This window comes from Myotis nattereri (genome assembly GCF_964212035.1).
Source record: "Myotis nattereri genome assembly, chromosome: 1".
NCBI classification, from domain to species: domain Eukaryota; kingdom Metazoa; phylum Chordata; class Mammalia; order Chiroptera; family Vespertilionidae; genus Myotis; species Myotis nattereri.
The window spans coordinates 137,567,250-137,588,138 of record NC_138075.1 but is presented as its reverse complement, the minus strand read 5'-3'; the positions used below and the strand labels follow the sequence as shown (position 1 = coordinate 137,588,138).

Below are 20,889 nucleotides of genomic sequence, written 5' to 3'. Positions count from 1 at the left end.
ATTGGAGGCACCACTGATGGGGGCCAGGCTTCGGGCTGCCTTTGCCTTGCTGTGTTTATTTTTCTGAAGTGCTTGAATGTAGCAGCTTTATATAAATGTGGCCACAAGGAGCTCCATTGTCTGGTTCATTTAATATTCAAACCTTCCTATTAAAGCCAGTGAATAAATGTTCTTGACCTGCCTTGTGTGTGTGAATGCCTTTTTCCTGCACCTGAAAAAGTCATTATTGAGCACTCGGATAAAAGCAGAACGTAGTAATTAGCCTACCTCATTGACCGCTTATCAGTGAACTTACAGTAATTAAAAAGCATTCTTGCTGTCCCCATAAACATTTGTATCCTTCCTCGGGTTTTGATTTCTTTCCTGTCTTTTAAAAAGAAAGCTTTGTTTTCTTGCTGTTAAAGACTAATTCAAGCAACAGTTCTAGAATATTCATCATTTAATAACAGTATCACTTAACCTGTACATATATATAAACCTGTGTGTGTGTGTGTGCATTTGCTCAGTGCTTCCAGATTCAGAACTTTGTTCAATTGATTAGTGCTTCACAAAATTATTTCATTGGTTTGTAATATGCTCAAAGTTGAATTGTGTTCTGATCATTGTTGGGCCAATGTGACTCCCCCTTACCATACTTTTAAGATAAGATCTTTCAAAATGACTGCTCCCACAGAGGCCTCCACTGTTACTGCAGCTACAGTGCCACCTTAAGCTCTAGTCCCCTTAGGTGATTTCATGCACAATTATCAACTCAGTGTGTGTTTATTTGAGTGACTACATGTCAGGCTCTACTAGACCGTTGTAGGAAATGCAGAAGAGAAGAAAGGGTGAAGGAATTCCTTTTTCTTTTTTGTTAACTCTTATATACCAGATTTCGTATTAGATGCTAATTAGGTTTACAGAAACCCAGACATCCTGACTTTTAATGTTTTTCAAGAAAATCTGCTTTCTTGTTTCTCAGAGAATCAGACCCCCCTATAACAGTTCCAGGAAATTAAATGGAGGCGTCAGTTAAAGTTTCTGAACTATGGGAGAGAATTGCCCACCAGAACCCAAAAAGTTTACAGGATGGAGATGATGAATTAAACCTAAATGCATTGGAAACCAAGCCTTCTTGTTCTTTGTAGAGGATAATATCAGGTTTACTTTTCCCCTATAGCATCTCCTGAATTAGAATCCCTCATTACTGCCCTGGCCTGTGTGGCTCAGTTGGCTGTGGGTTCAATCCCCCATGGAAGTGTATGTGGGAAGTAACCAATCTCCTTCTCTCTCTCCTCTCTCTCTCTCTCTCTCTCTCTCTCTCTCTCTTTCTCTCTCTTTCTCTCCCTTATTTCCCCTTTCTCTAAAAAAGATAACATTAAAAATCAATAAACATATCCTTGGGTGAAGATTAAAAAAAAGAGCCCCTCGTTATTCTCAATTGATGCATTTCTTTTTTTTATTTGTAACAGATAATTCTAATTTTAAAATAATTTTAAGAGGTAATGTTTTAGACTATTGATGCTCTTGTTTCAGGTTTAAAAATAAAATTCTAAAGTGTCAAGGCCTTCAGAATATACTAAACTTTGAAAAAAAATCTATCCGTATCTCTATAACATAAAGTCTATCACCATGTTTTCAAATACAGCTTTCCCAAATATAATTTAAACTGTCTGAGGACAGGAATTGAGTCCAGCTGGTTTACTGGGCTGCAGGCTCAAAAAAAGTGGGTCTGGGCACTGGAGTGAGTGCTCTGGGCGGACCCGTAAGAAACGCCATGGAAGAACGGGAGTGAGGGCTGGAGTGGGCACACTAAGGGAAGCGAGCTTTCTGGGCCACAACATGGAGGCCACGAAGCTCCGGAAAATGAAGCAACTGGATGGTGGTGGATTGTGGAGATAAAGAGGGAGCAGTTGATGTGGAAACTGAGGACCTCAACCAGATTCTAAAGCGTGTGAGCAGTCCTGCGGGTTTACACGGGGCAGGGATGTGATGGCGTCTGGATTTTCTATAAAGGTAATTGTGGTGGCCCCGGCCGATGTGGCTCAGTTGGAGCATCGTCCCATGCAGCAGAAAGTTAAGGGTTTGATTCCTGGTCAGGGCACATACCTAGGTTGCCGGAGAGACAGAAATTAGGCTATGCGATACCCCAGCAAGTGAAGAAGAGGCATGAAGCAGGACACTTGGCACTGACAGGGTCGAGCAGAGAGCATCTCCACAAGACAGGGAAAGGGTACAGCGACAGGAGTGGTGGCTGATGGGCCACCAGAGCAAAGGGCAGGAGCCAGAGGTGTCAGAGCCTGAGACATTGAGAGAGCAGGTCGCTGGAGGAGGGAAGAATGGGGATGGGCAACCCAGGTAAGTGCCCTTGACCGGGAATCAAACCTGCAACCCTTTAGGTTGTAGGTGGACACTCTAACCACTGAGTCACTGGCCAAGGCTAGACAAGTCTCTCTCTTTTTTTTTTTAATATATTTTATTGATTTTTTACAGAGAGGAAGGGAGAGGGATAGAGAGTTAGAAACATCGATGAGAGAGAAACATCGATCAGCTGCCTCCTGCACATCTCCCACTGGGGATGTGCCCGCAACCAAGATACATGCCCTTGACCGGAATCGAACCTGGGACCCTTCAGTCCGCAGGCCGACGCTCTATCCACTGAACCAAACCAGTTTTCAGCTCTGCTTTTTTATTTTTTAATTCTCACTTGAGAATATGTTTTCATTGATATTTTTATGGAGAGAGGAAGGGGGAGAAAGAGGGAGAGCGAGAGAGTGCACAAAACATCCATGTGAGAGAAATATCGATAGGTTGCCTCCTGTCCAGGCCCCTACCAGGGATCAAACCCACAACCTAGGTATGTGCCCTGACGGGGAATAGAACCCAAAACCTTTTGGTATATGGGACAACACACCAACCAACTGAGCCACCCAGGCAGGGCTTCTCCTTCTTATGAGTTGGACCAATGACTCTTCCCACCACAGACTGTCCCCCCTCTGACCCCACATGGAACTCAGACTCTCTGTTTGCCTGCATTTCCTGCCCCTGAATGCACTTTGGATTGTGACTTGTGATTTTCAACAAAGAACTAGCACAGGGAGCACCTATCCAGGTTAGATGCCACATTTGTTCATCATGAGCCTGACCCAGGCCTCTGGCATTGTAACCTTGAGATTTTTAAAGGTGGTCGCACGGTGCTCTGTGAAGTTCTTGCAGCTCTGCTTCTTGCTCTGCTGGTCACTGCCTCTCACTTTTGTGTTCTTCTTTCCTAGGTTGTTTCATTATTGATAAGTGTTGAATTGCTGTGTCTTGCTCCCCTGCACAATGAAAGCCCTTCTGCGCCTGGGGTCACAGCCCAGGCTTTCTCTGAATTTCCCCAAGAGCTTAACACAGGTCTTTGAACACAGTGGGCATTTAATAAATTGTTGATGATAATATTCAAGTTAGCATGTTGGTCTTTAGCTCTCTGACGGGGTCAGAGGACCCTCTGTGCTCACTCAGATAAAGTATGTCCAACGCAGGCCCAGAAAGCAGCCTTGTCTGGGCAGCTCGGCTCCTGGGCCGTGTGATGTGAGGCATGTAATCATAATCCTGAGTAGTCAGCAGGCCAGCGATTGGCTTCCAGATTTCAAGTCCATGAAATAGGTGGCCGCGGTCAGGAAGAAGAACATTTTCCTGGGAGTTGGAAGGCTGGTTTGTTTCCGGGATCTTCAGTGACTGATGCTGTGACTTAATTCAGTCAGTTAGCCCTGGTAGGTCTCCATTTTCTCATCTGTGAAATGAGGGAGGCCCTCAGCTGTGAATCTCAGAATCTATTATTGTCACCTCGAGTAGATGCCTGCCACTTAGGTTCTTACACACAATGTTGACATGTTCCTTTGTAAAGCGGTGGCCTTTATACAGTCGAGCATGGCAGCACTGATTTGAAGTGGCCTTTCTGTTGACTAAAAATAAGAAGTTTTTTGTACATGATTTTTGGCAGATATACACATTCATATCAAAATGGGGAAAAAAGAGAAAAATGTGTATAAGAGTATATGAGTAGTTTGAGAGAAACATTCCAAACGCTTGAGTATTTAAAAAATGTACAGGGGAGCATTATGGTTACTAAATCGTGACATTTTTATGAGCTATGGTAGGGAAGATTGGTGATAAGAATGAGCTAATTAAATTGACCTTTAAATGTCCCACACCCTTCTGGGGGCCTCACTAATCCTGGATGCCCCACTGCAAAAACAAACATTTTCAGTACAGACTTTTAGAGGAGTGGGGAGGAAGGATAGCACCATTAATCCCTTTCTCAAGGGAAAGGACAATAAATTTCCAATTATAAACGTAGGAAGGCCATTGAAGAGTGAGCTTCATCTCTCATTATTTGCTTTATTTCCCACTGAGGGCTGACATGGCACCAGCATTCAAACAGAGCTGTTGAGATTTGAAAGAGGGTACATTGTAAGATCAGTAATGGGTTTGGCTGTAGAAGATGGAAGTGGTGAAAAATAAGTTTACTTACCAAGTGGCAGGATAGGCAAAAATGGACTGAATTGTCATGTTCTTACCTGCCCTTCATCTAATAGCTTGTCAAACAGTTTATTTTATCCCCAATACCCCAGCAAGCCTAGGCGCATCGCTAAGAAGCTATATCGGGGCTATAATGTGTCCACTGCACTGGACTGAGTAGAGAGAGCACCCACAATGTCACCACACTCACCAGAGACACCTGTGATATCCCAGATGTCACAGTGGGTCAAGGGACTTGCAAGAAGAATGGTCCAATCTCAAATACCTGTGTATTGTATGATTGCATTTATATGAAATGTCCAGAATAGGCCAGTATATGTAAGACAGAAAGTAGTGACTCACTAGTTATGGGGCTGTGGGGAAGAATGGGAGTGACTGCTAATGGGTACAGTTTTCTTTTTATTCTTTTTTTTTTTTTAATTGAAGTACTAGGGGTCCAGTGCACGAATTCATGCACCTTGAAAGGAACTGTGGGCCGCGAGGCTGCAGTAGGCATAGGGGTGGGTCTCAGCCCATCCTCTGTGCCCCCGCCCAGCCCCTCCTGCCATGGCCCCTGATCCCCTGTCTGCTGGCAGCCCTGCTCCTGCAGCCACCACTGCTTCACGCTGACAGCGCCGGCCCCACTCAGACCTGCTGACAGCGTGGGGCGATTGGGGTCGGCACCATCAGTGGGTGGGAGCAGGAGCTGCTGCCCCAATCACCCCTCAGGAGCAGGGGGAGCTGGAGAAGCCCTCAGGGCAGGCAGCCGCCATTTGCACCCGTTGATGGCGCCGAGTGATCGGGACCAGTGCCAGGCACTGGCAGTGGGTGTGAGCGGCAGCTCCGGTGCTGGCTGTGGGTGCGAGTGGGCCTGGCGCTGGCAATGGGTGCAAGCGGTGGCTCCGGCCCCAGCAGCAGGTGTGAGCGCCAGGTAGGACCATGGCACGTGGGAGCAAAGAATTTTCAGTAACCACCAGAGGTTCGCCCCAGTGACAATGACCAGCGCCCTGCCTTGGTCTGGCACCCCTGCTCACCTGCTCCACCATCCTGCTGCTGCCAACACCTGCCATGTTCTACACACGCCCCCTGGTGGTCAGCGCACGTCATAGTGACCAGTTGTTTGGTTGTTTCGGTTGTTCCGCCATTCAGTCTATTTGCATATTAGCCTTTTATTATATAGGACTAGAGGACAGGTGCATGAAAATTCATGCACTGATGGGGGGTCCCTCAGCCCAGCCTGCCCCCTCTCACAGTCTGGGAGCCCTCAGGGGCAGGAGGCGACCTGGTGATCAGGGGAAGGCGACGCTCCATCACACCTCTGCTGCTGCCACTGCCAGCAGCGCAAGCCTTAGCCAGCCCTGGTTACCTGAGCCTCTGGCGGCCCTGGGCGGTTGGGAGGCTGAGGGGACTGGAGGACTCCGGAGGCAGGTGCATGGAGCAGCCAGGCCTGCCGCCAGGTGGGGCTGAGGGGACTGGGTGCCGCCATCTTGTGGCTGTGGGCTCCACCATCTTTGAGGGCGGGGCAGTCAATTAGCATATTCCCTCCTTATTGGCTGAAGGCCCCACCATCTTTGAGGGTGGGGCAGTCAATTCACATATTCCCTTCTTATTGGCTGTGGGCACTGCCATCTTTGTGACAGTGTGAGGGTCAATTAGCATATTCCCTCTTTATTAGATAGGATAGTTGACATGCAATATTATATTATTTTCAGGTGTACAACATAGTGATTTGACATTTGTATACCTTACAGTGTGATTACCCTGATAAGTCTAGTAACCATCTATCACTGTACAAAGTTATTGCAATATTGACATATTCCTTGTACTGTACACTACATCCCTATAGCTTATATAGTTTATAACTGCAAGTTTGTACCTCTTATTACCTTTTTCATCCATCCCCCCAACCCTTTCCCCTTTGGCAACCATCAGTTTGCCCTCTGTTTCTATGCGGCCATTTCTGTGTTGTTTTGTTCATTTGTTTTGTCAGATTTCTTTTTTGAGGTGATAAAATGTTCTAAAATTCACTGTGGTACTGGCTGTATAACTTTGTAAATATACTAAAAGTCGTTGATTTATACACTTTAAATGGGTGGGTTGTATGGTATAAGAATTATATCTCAGTAAAGCTTTTATGAAGAAGAATGCTTACTTTCTTTTTCCTCCACCATTGACTTGGATACCTTTTTCTTGAGGGTACAGAGTTATGATAAAAAGTTTTTCCACTTAGAACATGTGAATTTAAAGAATTGCATACTTTATAATATGAGACTATCAAATGTGTAGAAGAAAAGGGTAGCCAGTGAATAGAGCATGTTTTATTGCAGTGTTTACATTTATCATTACATTTTTTTCTTCAAACTAATAGCAAATCATTGTCCATTTCCTAAGTCTCTACAAACTGCCAGCAATAACTATTCCTGAATGTTCATCAGAGCAAGAAAGCTTAGAGACCATTATGCCCCACTGTCTTTGTTTGCAGATGATCAGATAATAGAGTAAAGGGTGGGGGCAGGGATCCTTGAGAGGCCTCATTTCCCTTGACTTGGCCTCTAACTCAACCTGTTTCTACCATGCATGCTGAGGTCCGAAATCCTGAAAAGACAAGAAAGGTGGTCAAGGCAGGCCACAAGTGACTATTGTGGGCAGTGGAGGCAACAAAACACTCTCAGATTTCCATTACATCTATAATTTAAAGGTTGATTAAAGCCTTTTAAGGCTCTGCTGCATTGAAGGGATTATGGATTTTGTGGTAGCCCAGCAGGTTAAACAAATGACTTAGACGATCATTTTCCAGGTGCTTTTCCAAAGCCCAGACTCTCTCCTCAATCCCTCTGTCTCATTTAGCCCATGCCTGCTCCTGCTCACTGCTCACTGCTCCCCCTCCCTCCCCACACACACATTTAAATACTCTTTTAAAAATGTAAATGGTTATTATTGAGGGCTGTAGAAAATAGCCTGTAAAAGTATGTCAGTCTCAATTTTCACTGGGTTCAGACTGAGGTTTGGCTGGGGTCAGGGAAAGGAACCCAGAGCTAATTGGAAGAACTCATTCTACAAGTTTTTCTTTTTTTTTTTTCAATTAAATCTTTATTGTTCATATTATTACATTAGTTACTCTTTTTCCCCCCATAACTCCCCTCCACCCAGTTCCCACCCCACCCTCCGCCCTCACTCCCCACCCACTGTCCTCATCCATAGGTGCACGATTATTGTCCAATCTCTTCCCTCACCCCCACACCCCTTTCCCCCCCCTAATAATAGTCAGTCCATTCCCTTTCTATGTCCCTGATTCTATTACAATCACCAGTTCATACTGTTCATCAGATTATTTATTCACTTGATTTTTAGATTCACTTGTTGATAGATGTGTATTTGTTGTTCATAATTTGTATCTTTACCTTTTTCTTCTTCTTCCTCTTCTTAAAGGATACCTTTCAGCATTTCATATAATACTGGTTTGGTGGTGATGAACTCCTTTAGCTTTTTCTTATCTGTGAAGCTCTTTATCTGGCCTTCACTTCTGAATGATAGCTTTGCTGGATAAAGTAGTCTTGGTTGTAGGTTCTTGGTAATCATCACTTTGAATATTTCTTGCCACTCCCTTCTGGCCTGCAAAGTTTCTGTTGAGAAATCAGCTGACAGTTGTATGGGTACTCCCTTGTAGGTAACTGAGTTTCTTTCTCTTGCTGCTTTTAGGATTCTCTCTTTGTCTTTTGCTCTTGGCATTTTAATTATGATGTGTCTTGGTGTGGTCCTCTTTGGATTCCTTTTGTTTGGGGTTCTCTGTGCTTCCTGGACTTGTAAGTCTATTTCTTTCACCAGGTAGGGGAAGTTTTCTGTCATTATTTCTTCAAATAGGTTTTCAATATCTTGCTCTCTCTCATCTTCTGGCACCCCTATAATTCGGATGTTGGTATGCTTGAAGCTGTCCCATAGGCTCCTTACACTATCTTTGTATTTTTGGATTCTTTTTTCATTTTGCTTTTCCGGTTGGGTGTTTTTGCTTCTTCATATTTCAAATCTTTGACTTGATTCTTGCAACCCTCTGGTCTGCTGTTGGGAGTCTGTATAATATTCTTTATTTCAGTCAGTGTATGCTTAATTTCTAGTTGGTTCTTTATCACAACATCGAGGGCCTCATTAGATTTCTTGAGGATCTCACTACATTTATCGGCGGTCTCACCAGTCTTTTTGAGGGCCTTATTAAATTTATCGGCGGCTTCTAGCCAGTTCTTTAAAGACCTTAAAAGTGTGGTTTTGAACTCTATATCCAACAATTTGCTTTCCTCCAATTCTGTTGTTTGTGTCATTCCTTTGTCTCGGCATTTTTTATGCTTCGCTGTGTTGATAGAGTGCCTTTGTGTGCTAAGTGTCCCAATTACCTGAGGTAGACACTCTTGGTGCACCCCCTTGTGGGCTTTGTGCACAGTCTTGTTGTAGTTAAGCCTTGATTGTTGTAGTTATCACTGGGAGGAATTGACCTCCAGGCCAATTGGCTGTGAGAATCAGCTGTGTCTGCAGTGGGAGAACTTCTGTGCTGGAGACACCCCTCTGGGGCTAGACTTGCTTCAATGGGGCTCTGGTGTTCACTGAGTCTGCCCCCTGAGTGTGTCTTTTATGGTTCCACGGAGCTGCAAACTGGATGGTCCCACTCTGACCTCTGTGCTTCCTGGCTCCTGGATCTCTAGGGAGGTGCTAATCTAGCCTTTGCCTGAGGCTATCCAGCAAAAGTCTCCCTGCAGGGCTTGGGCAGGGCAGGTCCCACGGGATCAACAGGGCGGGGTTAGCAATTATGGCTGCTCTCAGTCTTGCCCTCAGAGGCTCTGCTTCTCAGTGTCCCAGTAATCTCTGTAAGCCCCAGGGAGAGAAAGCTGCCCTAGGGTTCTGAGCGATGCCAGACAGTCCCACTTCTCCCGTATGAGTCTGGGTCCCTAGAGACTCGCCTGGAACTGGAGCTCAGAGCCTGAGACTCCCTCCCGATTGAAAACGACAACCGCGCCCTCAGCCGCCAGCCCGCTCCGCATGCACTCCGCACCTTAGTATTTTACTTCAGCACTGCGCCTCCTCTGAGTCTCAGTATGTTTTTCTCTTTCCTCCTAGTTGTAGAACTTGCACTCAGCCAGCCTTCCTGTGGTTCTGGATGATGTCCGTTCTGTCTTTTAGTTGTATTTTTGAAGTGGTTGTTCGAGGCAGCAAACTCCGGTGTTTACCTATGCCGCCATCTTGGTTTCTCTTCTACAAGTTTTTCTTTATTTTTATCTTACCACTTGCAGAATAACTCATTAATATTGATCTGCATCTCTCATTACCTTTCAAGGTAAAATTTGCTTTTTATAATAGTAGCTAAAATTTATTGAATACTACTGTATTCCAGGCACTATTATGAAAACTTTGTATATTATCTCATTTAACCCCCAAACTTTTGATGGTGATGATGATTATTATTCTCATTATTACTACCTTTCTACAGATGTGGAAACTTGAGCCACAAAGAGCTTAAATGACTTGCCCAAAGTCGCATTCCTGACGTCTAAGGCTCCTATGCCTGATCCATGCTCTGGGTCTCTGTCTTCATCATCAGGACTCTGAAACTTGAAAGGTCACCAGGCCTCTGCTTAGGGCAATATGAGCCTGAGAACATATGAATGAACTAAATAGAAGTATGAATAAGCTATACTTCATGTGGCGAGGTGGTTCTGAAGTTCAGCACGATGTCCAGGACATGCTGATGAGTGTACACTTGGTGGGTTTGTGAATGTGTTCTCTTCTGAGGGCTTCTAGACTTGGGGAGGTATATTAGGACCTTGCAGAAGGCCAGGATTTCACACATTGAGTAAGCCCTGGATTGCCTTTGTTGTGTTGTGACTTTGGCCCCAAATATCCACATAGCACATGCACACTTCTCAAACTGAGGACCCAGGTTTTACATGTTTAAAATGTCACCATGCTACAGAACATAGAACTCTCTAAGCTTTGCCTCTGACAAGGAGTTTGTTTTCTAAAGAGAGTAAACCTCTCCAAACCCCAGGTAGATTTCACTGGGTAATTTTACCTGGTAGCTTTCTCATAAAGACAGACAGGTAAGTAGGGGTAAGGGCTCTTGAAAATGAACATTAAAAAACACACACACACACAAAACCCAAAAGTGAACATTAGAGTTTGGAAATGGAATTATCTTGAAGATGACTAAACCAGTCCTTTAAATGTTGCTTTTTAGGCCCTTGGTTGGATCAGGTCTTCATCTCAGACTTAGGGTGGTTAAGATAAACAATTTTTTTAAATGGTGCCTTGGACCAGAACTTCTTGCTTCCATGCAGATCTTGTTCTAACTTGCAAATTTTGTCTTTTTTTTTTTTATGTTGCTTCCCTACCCCTTCCACCCCCCCAAACCCCCAACCACTTCAGCATTCCCAATATAAAAGATTACTCCTTTCAACCTTGGCATTCTTTGCCAAGAAAACCCACACAATCTAAACAAGGGAAAGACAGAAGATGGGAGAGTCTTCTACTAGTAAAGATAAAAGCCAGTGACCAAAAGAAAATGAAAACCTCCAACTATTCGTAGGCATGTGAACTAATTAAACCAGACATGGTGAACTGGGCCCTGTGGTGAGAGAGATGAAGGGTTCGTAGGATTGTCACCACGGGCGCAGGACGCAGGAAATCCTGCGGACGAGGCATCTTTCAGCCCTGCCTGTGCCCTGTGAACCGTCTGACTCTAGCCCTGAGCTCAGCAGCGCCTCATTTTCCTGCTCTGAAGCCTTGCCCCGCAAACACACATCTGCCTCAGCTCTTGTCTCGAGAAGGTGGCTCCTGATCCTGCCTGCCTCAGGTAAAGGCAGGTAATGAACAGTCCTAGACCCACTCAAGGTAGATTTGTACACGTGGTAATAAAAGCATAAATTAAGGACTCTGACTACATTAGCACTGAGGCTGCTCTTGATGGTGTTCTTCGCGTTTTACTTGGCAAAATTGAAAACTTAAAGACAAGTTTGGTGGTTTTGCCAGCTGGCTCAGGCACTGAATTGTGATTAGAGGGTATTTGACTCCACACAGAAATCTATACCAACAATCCCATCATAATGCCCAGCATACTCTCAGGCCGGGCAGGGAGGCAGCGGTGGTGTGGGGGGGAGGCCGGCTGCTCTGTCCCACTCCACCCTAACAAGCTCAGACAGCAAGTCATTCCCACTCCGGTTTCTGGTTTCTGAGCTGTAAATTGAGTGGTTTGGAATCATCTCCATGGTTGTTTCCAACTATCATGCTCTTTGATTATGAGATTTATTTACACATAGCGGGACCCCTTGGCGGCTCCATAGATCACTCTCAAGCTCTGTTTCTTCTCAGGGCTTTGTCCTCCTGGCCTCCCAAGCTTGTCCAACCTGTATGATGCTGTGGTTCATTTTTCCTTTGTGACAGAACAAAGAACACTGATGAGTTTCAATATGAGTTTCAATATTCAGTTTCACTAGATGAAACTATTGTATGTATGACTATTTTCATACATACCCTGACCCCCTTTCCTTAGCTCGTTTTCTCATTCTTGCCCTGAGTACATCTGGAATCTATGAAGTGTTATTTTCATGCTGCTCTGAGCACTGTTGTCATCCTCTCTTTAATCTTGGCCCAGATGTCCTGAACCATCATTATGCCCCGCGGAGATGATGGTTGGGCTCTCTTCTGAGTGGACTTTCCTTGGGAAACATCGAATCGCCTTCTGAGGTCCGCACTGCCCAGCAGCCCCAGAGCAGTGTGCTGTGTCTCCGAGGGGTTACATTTTTAGAGGGATTAAAAACCCTGAAGTAGAGATCTGATTTAGCCCACCCTCTCCCCTGGGCTTATTCCATCATGTTTCAAGCCCAGAAACAGGCTCAAGGAGACCATGACACATCCCAGGGAAGACGAGTGGCGAAGCATGTCCTAGGTGCCAGGCCGCACCCCGCCATTACAGAGCACTGCCTTTAACACAAACAAGCCAACACTTCTGCCTCACTTCAAAGGCTACAAAAAGTCTATGATTATGATGTTACGTAATGGCAAAAGTTTAGTCTTGTCTTTATAAATTGCTCTCTTTGCTTACCTCAGAGGAAGCTTTAGGCAGGAGCCGTAGGCATATGATATGATTTGACTCTGCTATACTCCAGTTTCGTTACCTTCAAGTAGGAAAATACACCTGGCTTTTTCTGTCTCACAGGAATGTGAAAATAAATGGGAAATAATGAGTTGCATTCTTCCAGGCCTTAGAATCATTCCAGGGATCATGCATTTTGTGTGCAACTGTGCTTACTCTTCTGATTTTCTGCTTGTCTGAGGCTTTCAGTAAGTTTGACGCATACATTTTTTTATTCATAGTGATTGTAAAACGTGCATTCTAAATTTAACAAAATATCTGTTCCTGACACTACAGATTATTTGACAACTAAAAGCCTTAAAACCATTCCTCCACACACTGGAAGTAGATATTGTGGGATGGGACTAATGTGATTATTGAAAAATTGAAGCAAAATCAAGATTAGCATTTATAAGTTGTTAATATCCCAAGATTAAGATATGGCCAATATCCATATGGAAAATCTGTAATAAATAATTATCAATGTCTTAGAAACTGGAAGGAAAGGCAAAGGATTTGGAAGGAGGTAGCAGGTAAGCTGAGGAATTGTGACATTATGTTAGTATGCATTCTGGCCCTTTTTAAATCCATGCGTTACCTTCAGCATAGTCAGTATAATTAGACATTTCTTTAGTGAATTAATACAATGAATTATTCTTTACTTTAAAGTTTCTCATTTTAATGAAACCAGAGTTGGGCAGGATATAATAGGAAAGGCGTTTATTCAGGTAAGTCTGTACTTATAGCACACTTAATGCAGAGACTGCACACGCTGCTCCAGATGAAACACATCGTGGCCACAATTCAGGAACTCTTGGTTCTCACATGTGGTCCAAAGACACAGTCTGTCAGCGTCATCTGCTTCTTCAGATGCCCCCCGCCCCCCGAAACCTGTTGGATCAGAATCTGCAATTTAACATGACCCCAGCCCAGGTGATTTGGTTACTCATTAAAGTTTGAGACGCACTGATGGTGCAGCTTTCAATTTTATTCTATCCCATTGATCTGTGACAGAACATTATACTTTCATATCTAATATGCCTAAGAAAGCCACCTATGCACCGGATGCTGCTGTAATTCTGTCCTTTGCTGAATGTAGTTATCCTGTACTGTTTCCCACCCTCCCATAAGTTAGTTTACAGGTATTATCAATTGTATAAAATGTATAACCTGGCTGCTTGACTCTCATAAAGTTGATTGTTCCTACTTTGATTTTATGCCTGAAAGTAATTTGTAATCTTACGATTCCTAGTGTTCTTGTTTTATCTGGAATACCTTTTACAAATTAATGTTTGGGAGGAAAAGGCTATCAGCCAAGAGCAATGATTGCTTGTTTCTAGTGTTAAAGGAGTATTCACTTTGAATCTTAATCAGAGAAATTTGTATAAAGGAGATTTTTCTTTTTTAGAAAAAGCAACGTAATTGATAAACTCCTGTTCATACAGCCATCTTCATCCTGAAAATTGTTTTCACCATCCTGTCTGTCTAATGGATTTCGTTATCTTAAGAATAATTTAACTCTGCCACATCCTGCTATTTAAAGTCATTGGGAGTTATACTGATTCTTTATTCTTCTAATAAGCTAAGGAAAGCAAATTCAGTGAAAGTCGCAGTATTGGCTCTGCACTTTAGAGGTGTGCCTGCTTGCATTGGTCCAAGATGTACTGTCTCAGGGAGTAGTGTCAGGCAGTACCAAGGCCCATCCTTGGAAATGAGAGCGAGCACATGGCCAGCGTCCCTCGGCTCACAAAGGACCCACATGCACAGCTGTGCCACTGCAATATAATCACACCTCATATGGCTGGATCCTGTTGGGTTTCATCTAGAAAGGAAGGACAGGTGAAAGAGACACAAAATACTATACAGAAAGGGAACTCTTTCATTGAAAACCCCTGATGCAGTGATATTGCAGCCTCGCTAAAGATGTCTGTGTCCCCTTAAGTAGATAGCATTTGGTTTACTGGGGCTTTTGCATGCCCACATTTAGAGAGGAAGCTGAAGAGAGAAGGAGTCTTTGCCTTTGAAACCCTCAAATGCAACCCAGTGGGGCCAGGCAGGGGAGGAGCGTCAGTTCTGAAGTGCACAGTCGGCAGAGAAGACCAGACTCCTCGGATACCGGGGCTTTGCTCATCCCAGTAGTCTGGGAGCCAGTGCAAGAAGGTTGGGGAGGGCCTGGAGTCTATAAGAAAACAGGAGATTCAACCAGGAGAGTTACTTGGGAGGAAAGGGTAGACTTACTAGTTAGAGCAGTGGTTCTCAACCTTCTGGCCCTTTAAATACAGTTCCTCATGTTGTGACCCAACCATAAAATTATTTTCGTTGCTACTTCATAACTGTAATGTTGCTACTGTTATGAATCGTAATGTAAATATCTGATATGCAGGATGGTCTTAGGCGACCCCTGTGAAAGGGTCGTTCGACCACCAAAGGGGTCGCGACCCACAGGTTGAGAACCACTGAGCTACAGTGTCGATAGCCTGAGCCATATACTAGGATGAAATGGTACTGGAAGAACCCCTGCTCACAGCCTCTCCTTGTCTGCTCTTCAGAAGATAGTAATTCCCAAACATGGCCAGGGGTGGAAAATGGGCCAAATTAGAATCTTCTGAGGAGCTATTGTAGAATGTCGCTGCCCGGGCTCCTCCCAGGGCACGTGGCAGGCAGCAGCGTATACTAATTGAGTTGTTTACTAGTTGAGAACGTGGGTTATGAGCCAGTGCACTAGATGGAATCCTAGCTCTTCCCTTATTAGCTCTGTGACCTTTGCCAAGTTGTTAAACCTTTCTGATCTCCATCTCCTCGTCTATAAAATGATGGTGATATTAATAGAAACCGTTTCATGAGGATGAGATCAGAATTGGGAGAAGTACTCTGTGCTTAATGTTTGGCAGAATCCCTGTCATTAAGGAAACGCTCAGTGATGTAAAATTTTCTTTCATGACTGGGACCTAATTTTATTCAGAAGAAAATTTGGGCTTTTGCCCAACTCACAAAATTGCAAGGTGAACAAAATAACTTTGATTGTAATTCTAGACATTAGCCTATTTTAAGGACATTAGAATTATAATACAGACCCACCCTGTTTTCATTCCATTTGAAAGACTAGCATTTTAATTTATGATGCATATAAAATGTTGTCATCCTACTTACCAATTTCTTCCAAACACAAATGTTTTTGAAAATTTGTGATGACAACAGATTGTTTGGAAATCGGAAAGCCATGTTTTTAACTGGTTCTCTTTTCTCCTTCCCACTTATCCCAACGGGAAGAACTCCTTGACCAGGAGCGCACCCCTGCCCAACGATTCCCAGGCACGCAGCGGAGCCCGATTCCACACATCCTACGACAAAAGATACATCATCAAGACCATTACGAGTGAAGATGTGGCTGAAATGCACAACATCCTGAAAAAATACCACCAGGTAATTTTTCTTTATATTTGAAACTCTGAAAAGGTTAACATTCATGACTTCTGATCATCAAGACCAAAGATTTAAATATTAAATACATCGTCAGGAAGTGATGAGAACACATTTGGCATCAAAATTGCCTCTAGCTGGGCTTTTTATTTATTTTATTTTTTAAAAAAAATTTTTTGCCCTAACCGGTTTGGCTTGGTGGATAGAGCGTCGACCTGCGGACTCAAGGGTCCCAGGTTCGATTCCGGTCAAGGGCATGTACCTTGGTTGCAAAATAAAGTTAGCAGGTTTAAAAAAAAAAATATTTTTGTTGCTTTCAGTGAGGAAGGGAGAGGGAGAGATAGAAACAACCAATGATGAGAGAGAATCATTGATCGGCTGCCTCCTGCATGCCCCCTACTGGGGACTGAGCCTGAAACCCTGGTATGTGCCCTGACCAGGAATCAAACCATGACTTCCTGGTTCATAGGTTGCCGCACAGGTCAGGCTAGCTGGGCTTTTTAAAAAGTACTGTGGCCAGATTACTGACAGTTAACATTTAGGAATGCTTATCCTCTGAAGATGATTAGTTATTAATATAATGCTTTTAATCTAAATACTCTCCTGTATAATAGTTTCGATGTTTGCCGTCCTGATTTTAAAATCGCTCAGCTTAAGATTTGGCAGCAGTTCAAAAGTCTTTTGCACACATCAGAAGTTAGGTGTTGACCTGTGCGTATTTATCCATTTACACCTCCAAATCCTATATCCTGCTTTCACTAGTCTTTTTCTGCCTGGTCCCCACTCACACTCTATTCTTTCATTTTCACCCTTCAGCATTAGTTCTTCATAATCACCTGGGGAAAGAATGAAACTACTCTTGGGAGCAGCAGTCCCTTCTTCCTTCCCACCCTGCCTCCCACCCTCCCTTCCTCCCTTCTATTCCCTCCCCTCAAGAATGAATAAATTGCACTGCAAGTTACCTGGTGGAGCACATGTTCCCAGGTCCTAGTAGAGCTGTGAGATGCCTTACTGACTATGTAGTAAGAGCATGAAGTCCAGTGTCAGACAAACCCAGGTTCAAATCCCAGCTCTGCCAGGTACTAACCGTATGACTTCTGGTCTTTGCAGCCTCCGTGTTTCCATGTATGCAGTGGAGATAACAACAACGAAAACGAGTCCTAAAGTTTAAACGGGAGGAGGGGGGCGGGGCGCGGGGGGTGGGGACTGATAGCATCTGCCATACACAAGGTGCTCAGTACATGGCGATGGTAGTTGTTACCGAGTCGTACGACAATAGCCAGTAACAACTATGTCATCTCGAGAAACTGCAGTCTTACGGCATGACTATGACCGTCGCTTGCCACATGGCAGCAATCATCTTCAGAACTGGTGTTTTGAACGCTCGCACATGCTTTTAGAGTCCTGCTTCGGTTTCTTTCTACCTAAACAGCTTCAAATCCCCCTCACAGAATAAAGACTGATTATCACAGAGGGCATTCAAAATAAAATGCTCTGGGCCCTGATTGTGTCCCGTGGTTGGCAAACTGCGGCTCGCGAGTCACATGCGGCTCTTTGGCCCCTTGAGTGTGGCTCTTCCTAAGCCTTAGGAGTACCCTAATTAAGTTAATAACAATGTACCTGCCTATATAGTTTAAGTTTAAAAAATTTGGCTCTCAAAAGAAATTTCAATCGTCGTACTGTTGATATTTGGCTCTGTTGACTAATGAGTTTGCTCACCACTGGTGTAAACCAGTGATTTTTCAATCTTTTTCACCTCATGGCATACATAAACTAATTACTAAAACTCTTCGGCACACCCAATAATGTATTTTTTGCCAATCTGACAAAAAACAGGTATAATTTTGATCCATTCACACTGGATGGCTACTGTTGTGTTGGCTGTTGTTGTTTTTTTGTTTGTTTTTAATTTAACAATCTGAGAAGAGGTCAGTGCTCCTGACTAAATAGCCAGGTACTGCATGTTTTAAAAATTCTTGTGGCACAGCAGTTGAAAATCACTGCTCTAACATCATGAGTATTTCTTGGCAGTCGCTTATTCTTCCAATCTTTGCAAATGTGATCAATTGCATTTTGCTTGCAGTAAAGTCTATAAATATCCTTGAGCTATATTTTGTTTCCGGAAACTTAGAGCCACCCCTAGTTTGTCTTCTGAAAACATTAGTCAGCCTCTAAATTCATTTAACTCTAACAAATCATTTATAACATCTGCTCCTTTTGAAACTCGTTCTCCGGCGCTCATGCTGTTGCCTATTATGAAGGAAGGTTTAGAGTGCCAGGATAGTGCTTGTGAGGGGGAAAACACTGGCGAATTAATGGCTGCTGAGTAAGTTGAGTCACAGGATGCAGCATGTAATCAGTGACCCTTTAAACTGTCCAGTGTTTCATTTCTCCTCCTCTGAAACATAGTGCATTATTTTTACACTTTTTAAAATTGTCTCAGAACTTTCAAAGCAAAGAGATACCTCAATGGCTGGTGAAAACATATTCTGATAAATGCCTGATACCATTCTAATAAAATGACACATAAGTTTAAACAGCAACTTCTTGAGGACAGCTTTGAATCAGAATTTTTTGACTTTACAGACATCACAATTTGAAACATTTTCTCTGCGGTAGTTACTGTGAGCTCACACGCAGGTGTGACACATGTAAGTGTTACTTGAAGCACATTGGGGATCAAAATAAGTCTATTAACACGCTCCAGGGGCTTTCAAGTACTGAAGAGTTTCTTTCATTTCACTATGACAAAATAGTTATTTTCTTGATGTGTTCCTTAACCAGAATAGTCTGATTTATCTAACATTTACATTTTTCTTTCTTTTTATAAATATTATTTTAAATAGAGTTTAAAGGGTCTTAGTGATTGAGAAATCACCATCATGAATATAATTTATTTAAAGTATAGTAAGTTGAAAGTCAGGAGACACAGATCCTAACTTGTTGTGGTTACTTAGGCCATCTCTGAACCTCAGCTTGCCCACCCACATTCCATTCATTCATTCATTCGTTGTGTATTTACTCTTGACTCAATTCCAGATAGGATATAAGGTGGCCTTCAAAAACTTTGAAATATAAGAAATAATAAAGAGGGGAAAAATAAAGATAGAGAAGGGAAGGAGAGGTTGAAGACACAGAATGGAGCCTGGCGTGAGCCTAAAACTTATGCCACAATGACCAGCTTCCTACATGGAGGGCCACTCGTTTGACCCCAGTTTCCTTGAAGCCAAAGTGGAAAGTGAAACTGCGTAAATCAGTTACACGCTGCTGCGCCTGAAGATACAGAAGAATCAGGTATTGAGGACGCCTATACCTGTTCCTGGTACTAAGGTCAGACAGGGTTCTTTCTAAGACATTCCCCACAGAGAGGACAGGTGACATGATACACATCATCCTTGCAGCCAGCCATGCAGCACACAGGAGTGTCATAGAGCTTTGAAAAAAGTCATCAGTGTAGGCTGCGGAACCCACACCAGCATGTAATTTACATTTAGCCAGCGCAGTTGTGCAGAGCGGGGGGTGCAGCGCTCACTGGCCCCCAGCGCCCTGCCAGCCTGTCCCGGGCAGGATCTGACAGTTCTTCAAGCTGTCCCGCTGCTGGGCCACTCTTGAACAAGGCATTGATGAGTATCCCATGGGGTGAGCTCAGCCCGGTGCATCCTCCGGAGTAGCTGTTCATGCGATCAGACACAGGCCTCGCCACCTGTCATCAGGAGAGGTCCTTCCACGCTATGTTCTCTGTTCTATTCGGTGATGCTCGGATGTTCTATTCTACCTTCTAATTTGCTGTGCTTCTGAAGCAATCTGGACAGGTACGAGGCATGTTCAGAGTGCACGTCAGTAGAGGGGACCGGTTCCCAGCGAGGGTGTCTCCTGTGGGGCGAACTCTGGATACTTGATGGCCCTTCACTTCTCTTTTTTCTTCTCTTTTCTTGCTTTTTGTTTTAATGAAATATACCCAGAGTTGCAGCTGTATTCTGGATGATTAAAACTACCGTAAGGCCAGCTTCTGGAGGAGTGGAACATTACTAGATATTTAAATAAATTCTTCCTGGGATTAATTTTCTGACAAGCCAACCTCCCCAGCAGTGAGGAGTGGGTGGCTCAGAGCGAAGACTCTGGAGCTGGCAACGCCTTCACGCCCGGCTTTGCCACTCACTGGCTGCGTGACCTCTCTACACCTGCCTCTCTGTCTGTAAGTGTGGGTGATAATGCCTCCTTCGTTTTGTGTTGTGCTGCTTAGGTGCATTGACACCTGTAACCTGCTCGGAACAGTGCCTGACATGTGCAGTCTATATAATGACTGATAAGAGATTTAAATACCTACTCAGTTTCCCACAGCCTGGTGTCCAATGCTTTAACTCTTTCATTAATTCTTGAAGTCCACTAGGGGGCCTGGTTTCTGGTAGAGTGTGGCACTGCGGCACAATTAGAAGATTTGAACCACAAGGGGTTAGGTTTTTTTCCCCCCCTGAGCTCCAGCATCCTGCCTCAGTCTTTATCTGCTCCCAAATCCTATCCTAATTTCTATTCTAAGAAAGGACGGCATCGTTTCTAAGACCAATCAAAAATTTACAGTAAGCAGAGCAGACTTTTATGTCTCTTTTCTTTTATTAGGTTTCCTCTTTTTTATAGTTGGGAAAATAACTTAAAGTTCGTGTGTAAATACCCATTTTTTCAAATTTCTGTCAGGCTAGAACAAACTCTGGTCTTATAAATGGTGATTTTTTCTTTCAACTGATTAGTTAAGCAATGTCAGAAGAGCATTCAAACAGGAAAAATTAGTCAAGAACCTACTTGGATGTCTGATTTCTTCTAAACTGATTTTTTTTTTTCACTGACCTGAACTCATTGGGAGTTTTGGTGTCATGTAGCTT

The 20,889-nt window shown here is 43.7% G+C and overlaps 1 protein-coding gene across 2 annotated transcripts in view; it reads left to right on the top strand.

Annotated features, from left to right (window-relative positions):
- The window catches only part of PIP4K2A (phosphatidylinositol-5-phosphate 4-kinase type 2 alpha), a 177,044-nt gene that overhangs the window by 101,578 nt on the left and 54,577 nt on the right, over positions 1 to 20,889 (top strand). For both annotated transcript variants that reach the window (XM_081104006.1, XM_081104007.1), the window contains exon 4: positions 15,863 to 16,015. In XM_081104006.1, coding sequence (XP_080960132.1) covers positions 15,863 to 16,015 — 153 coding nt within the window. The remainder of the gene's footprint in view (positions 1 to 15,862; positions 16,016 to 20,889) is intronic.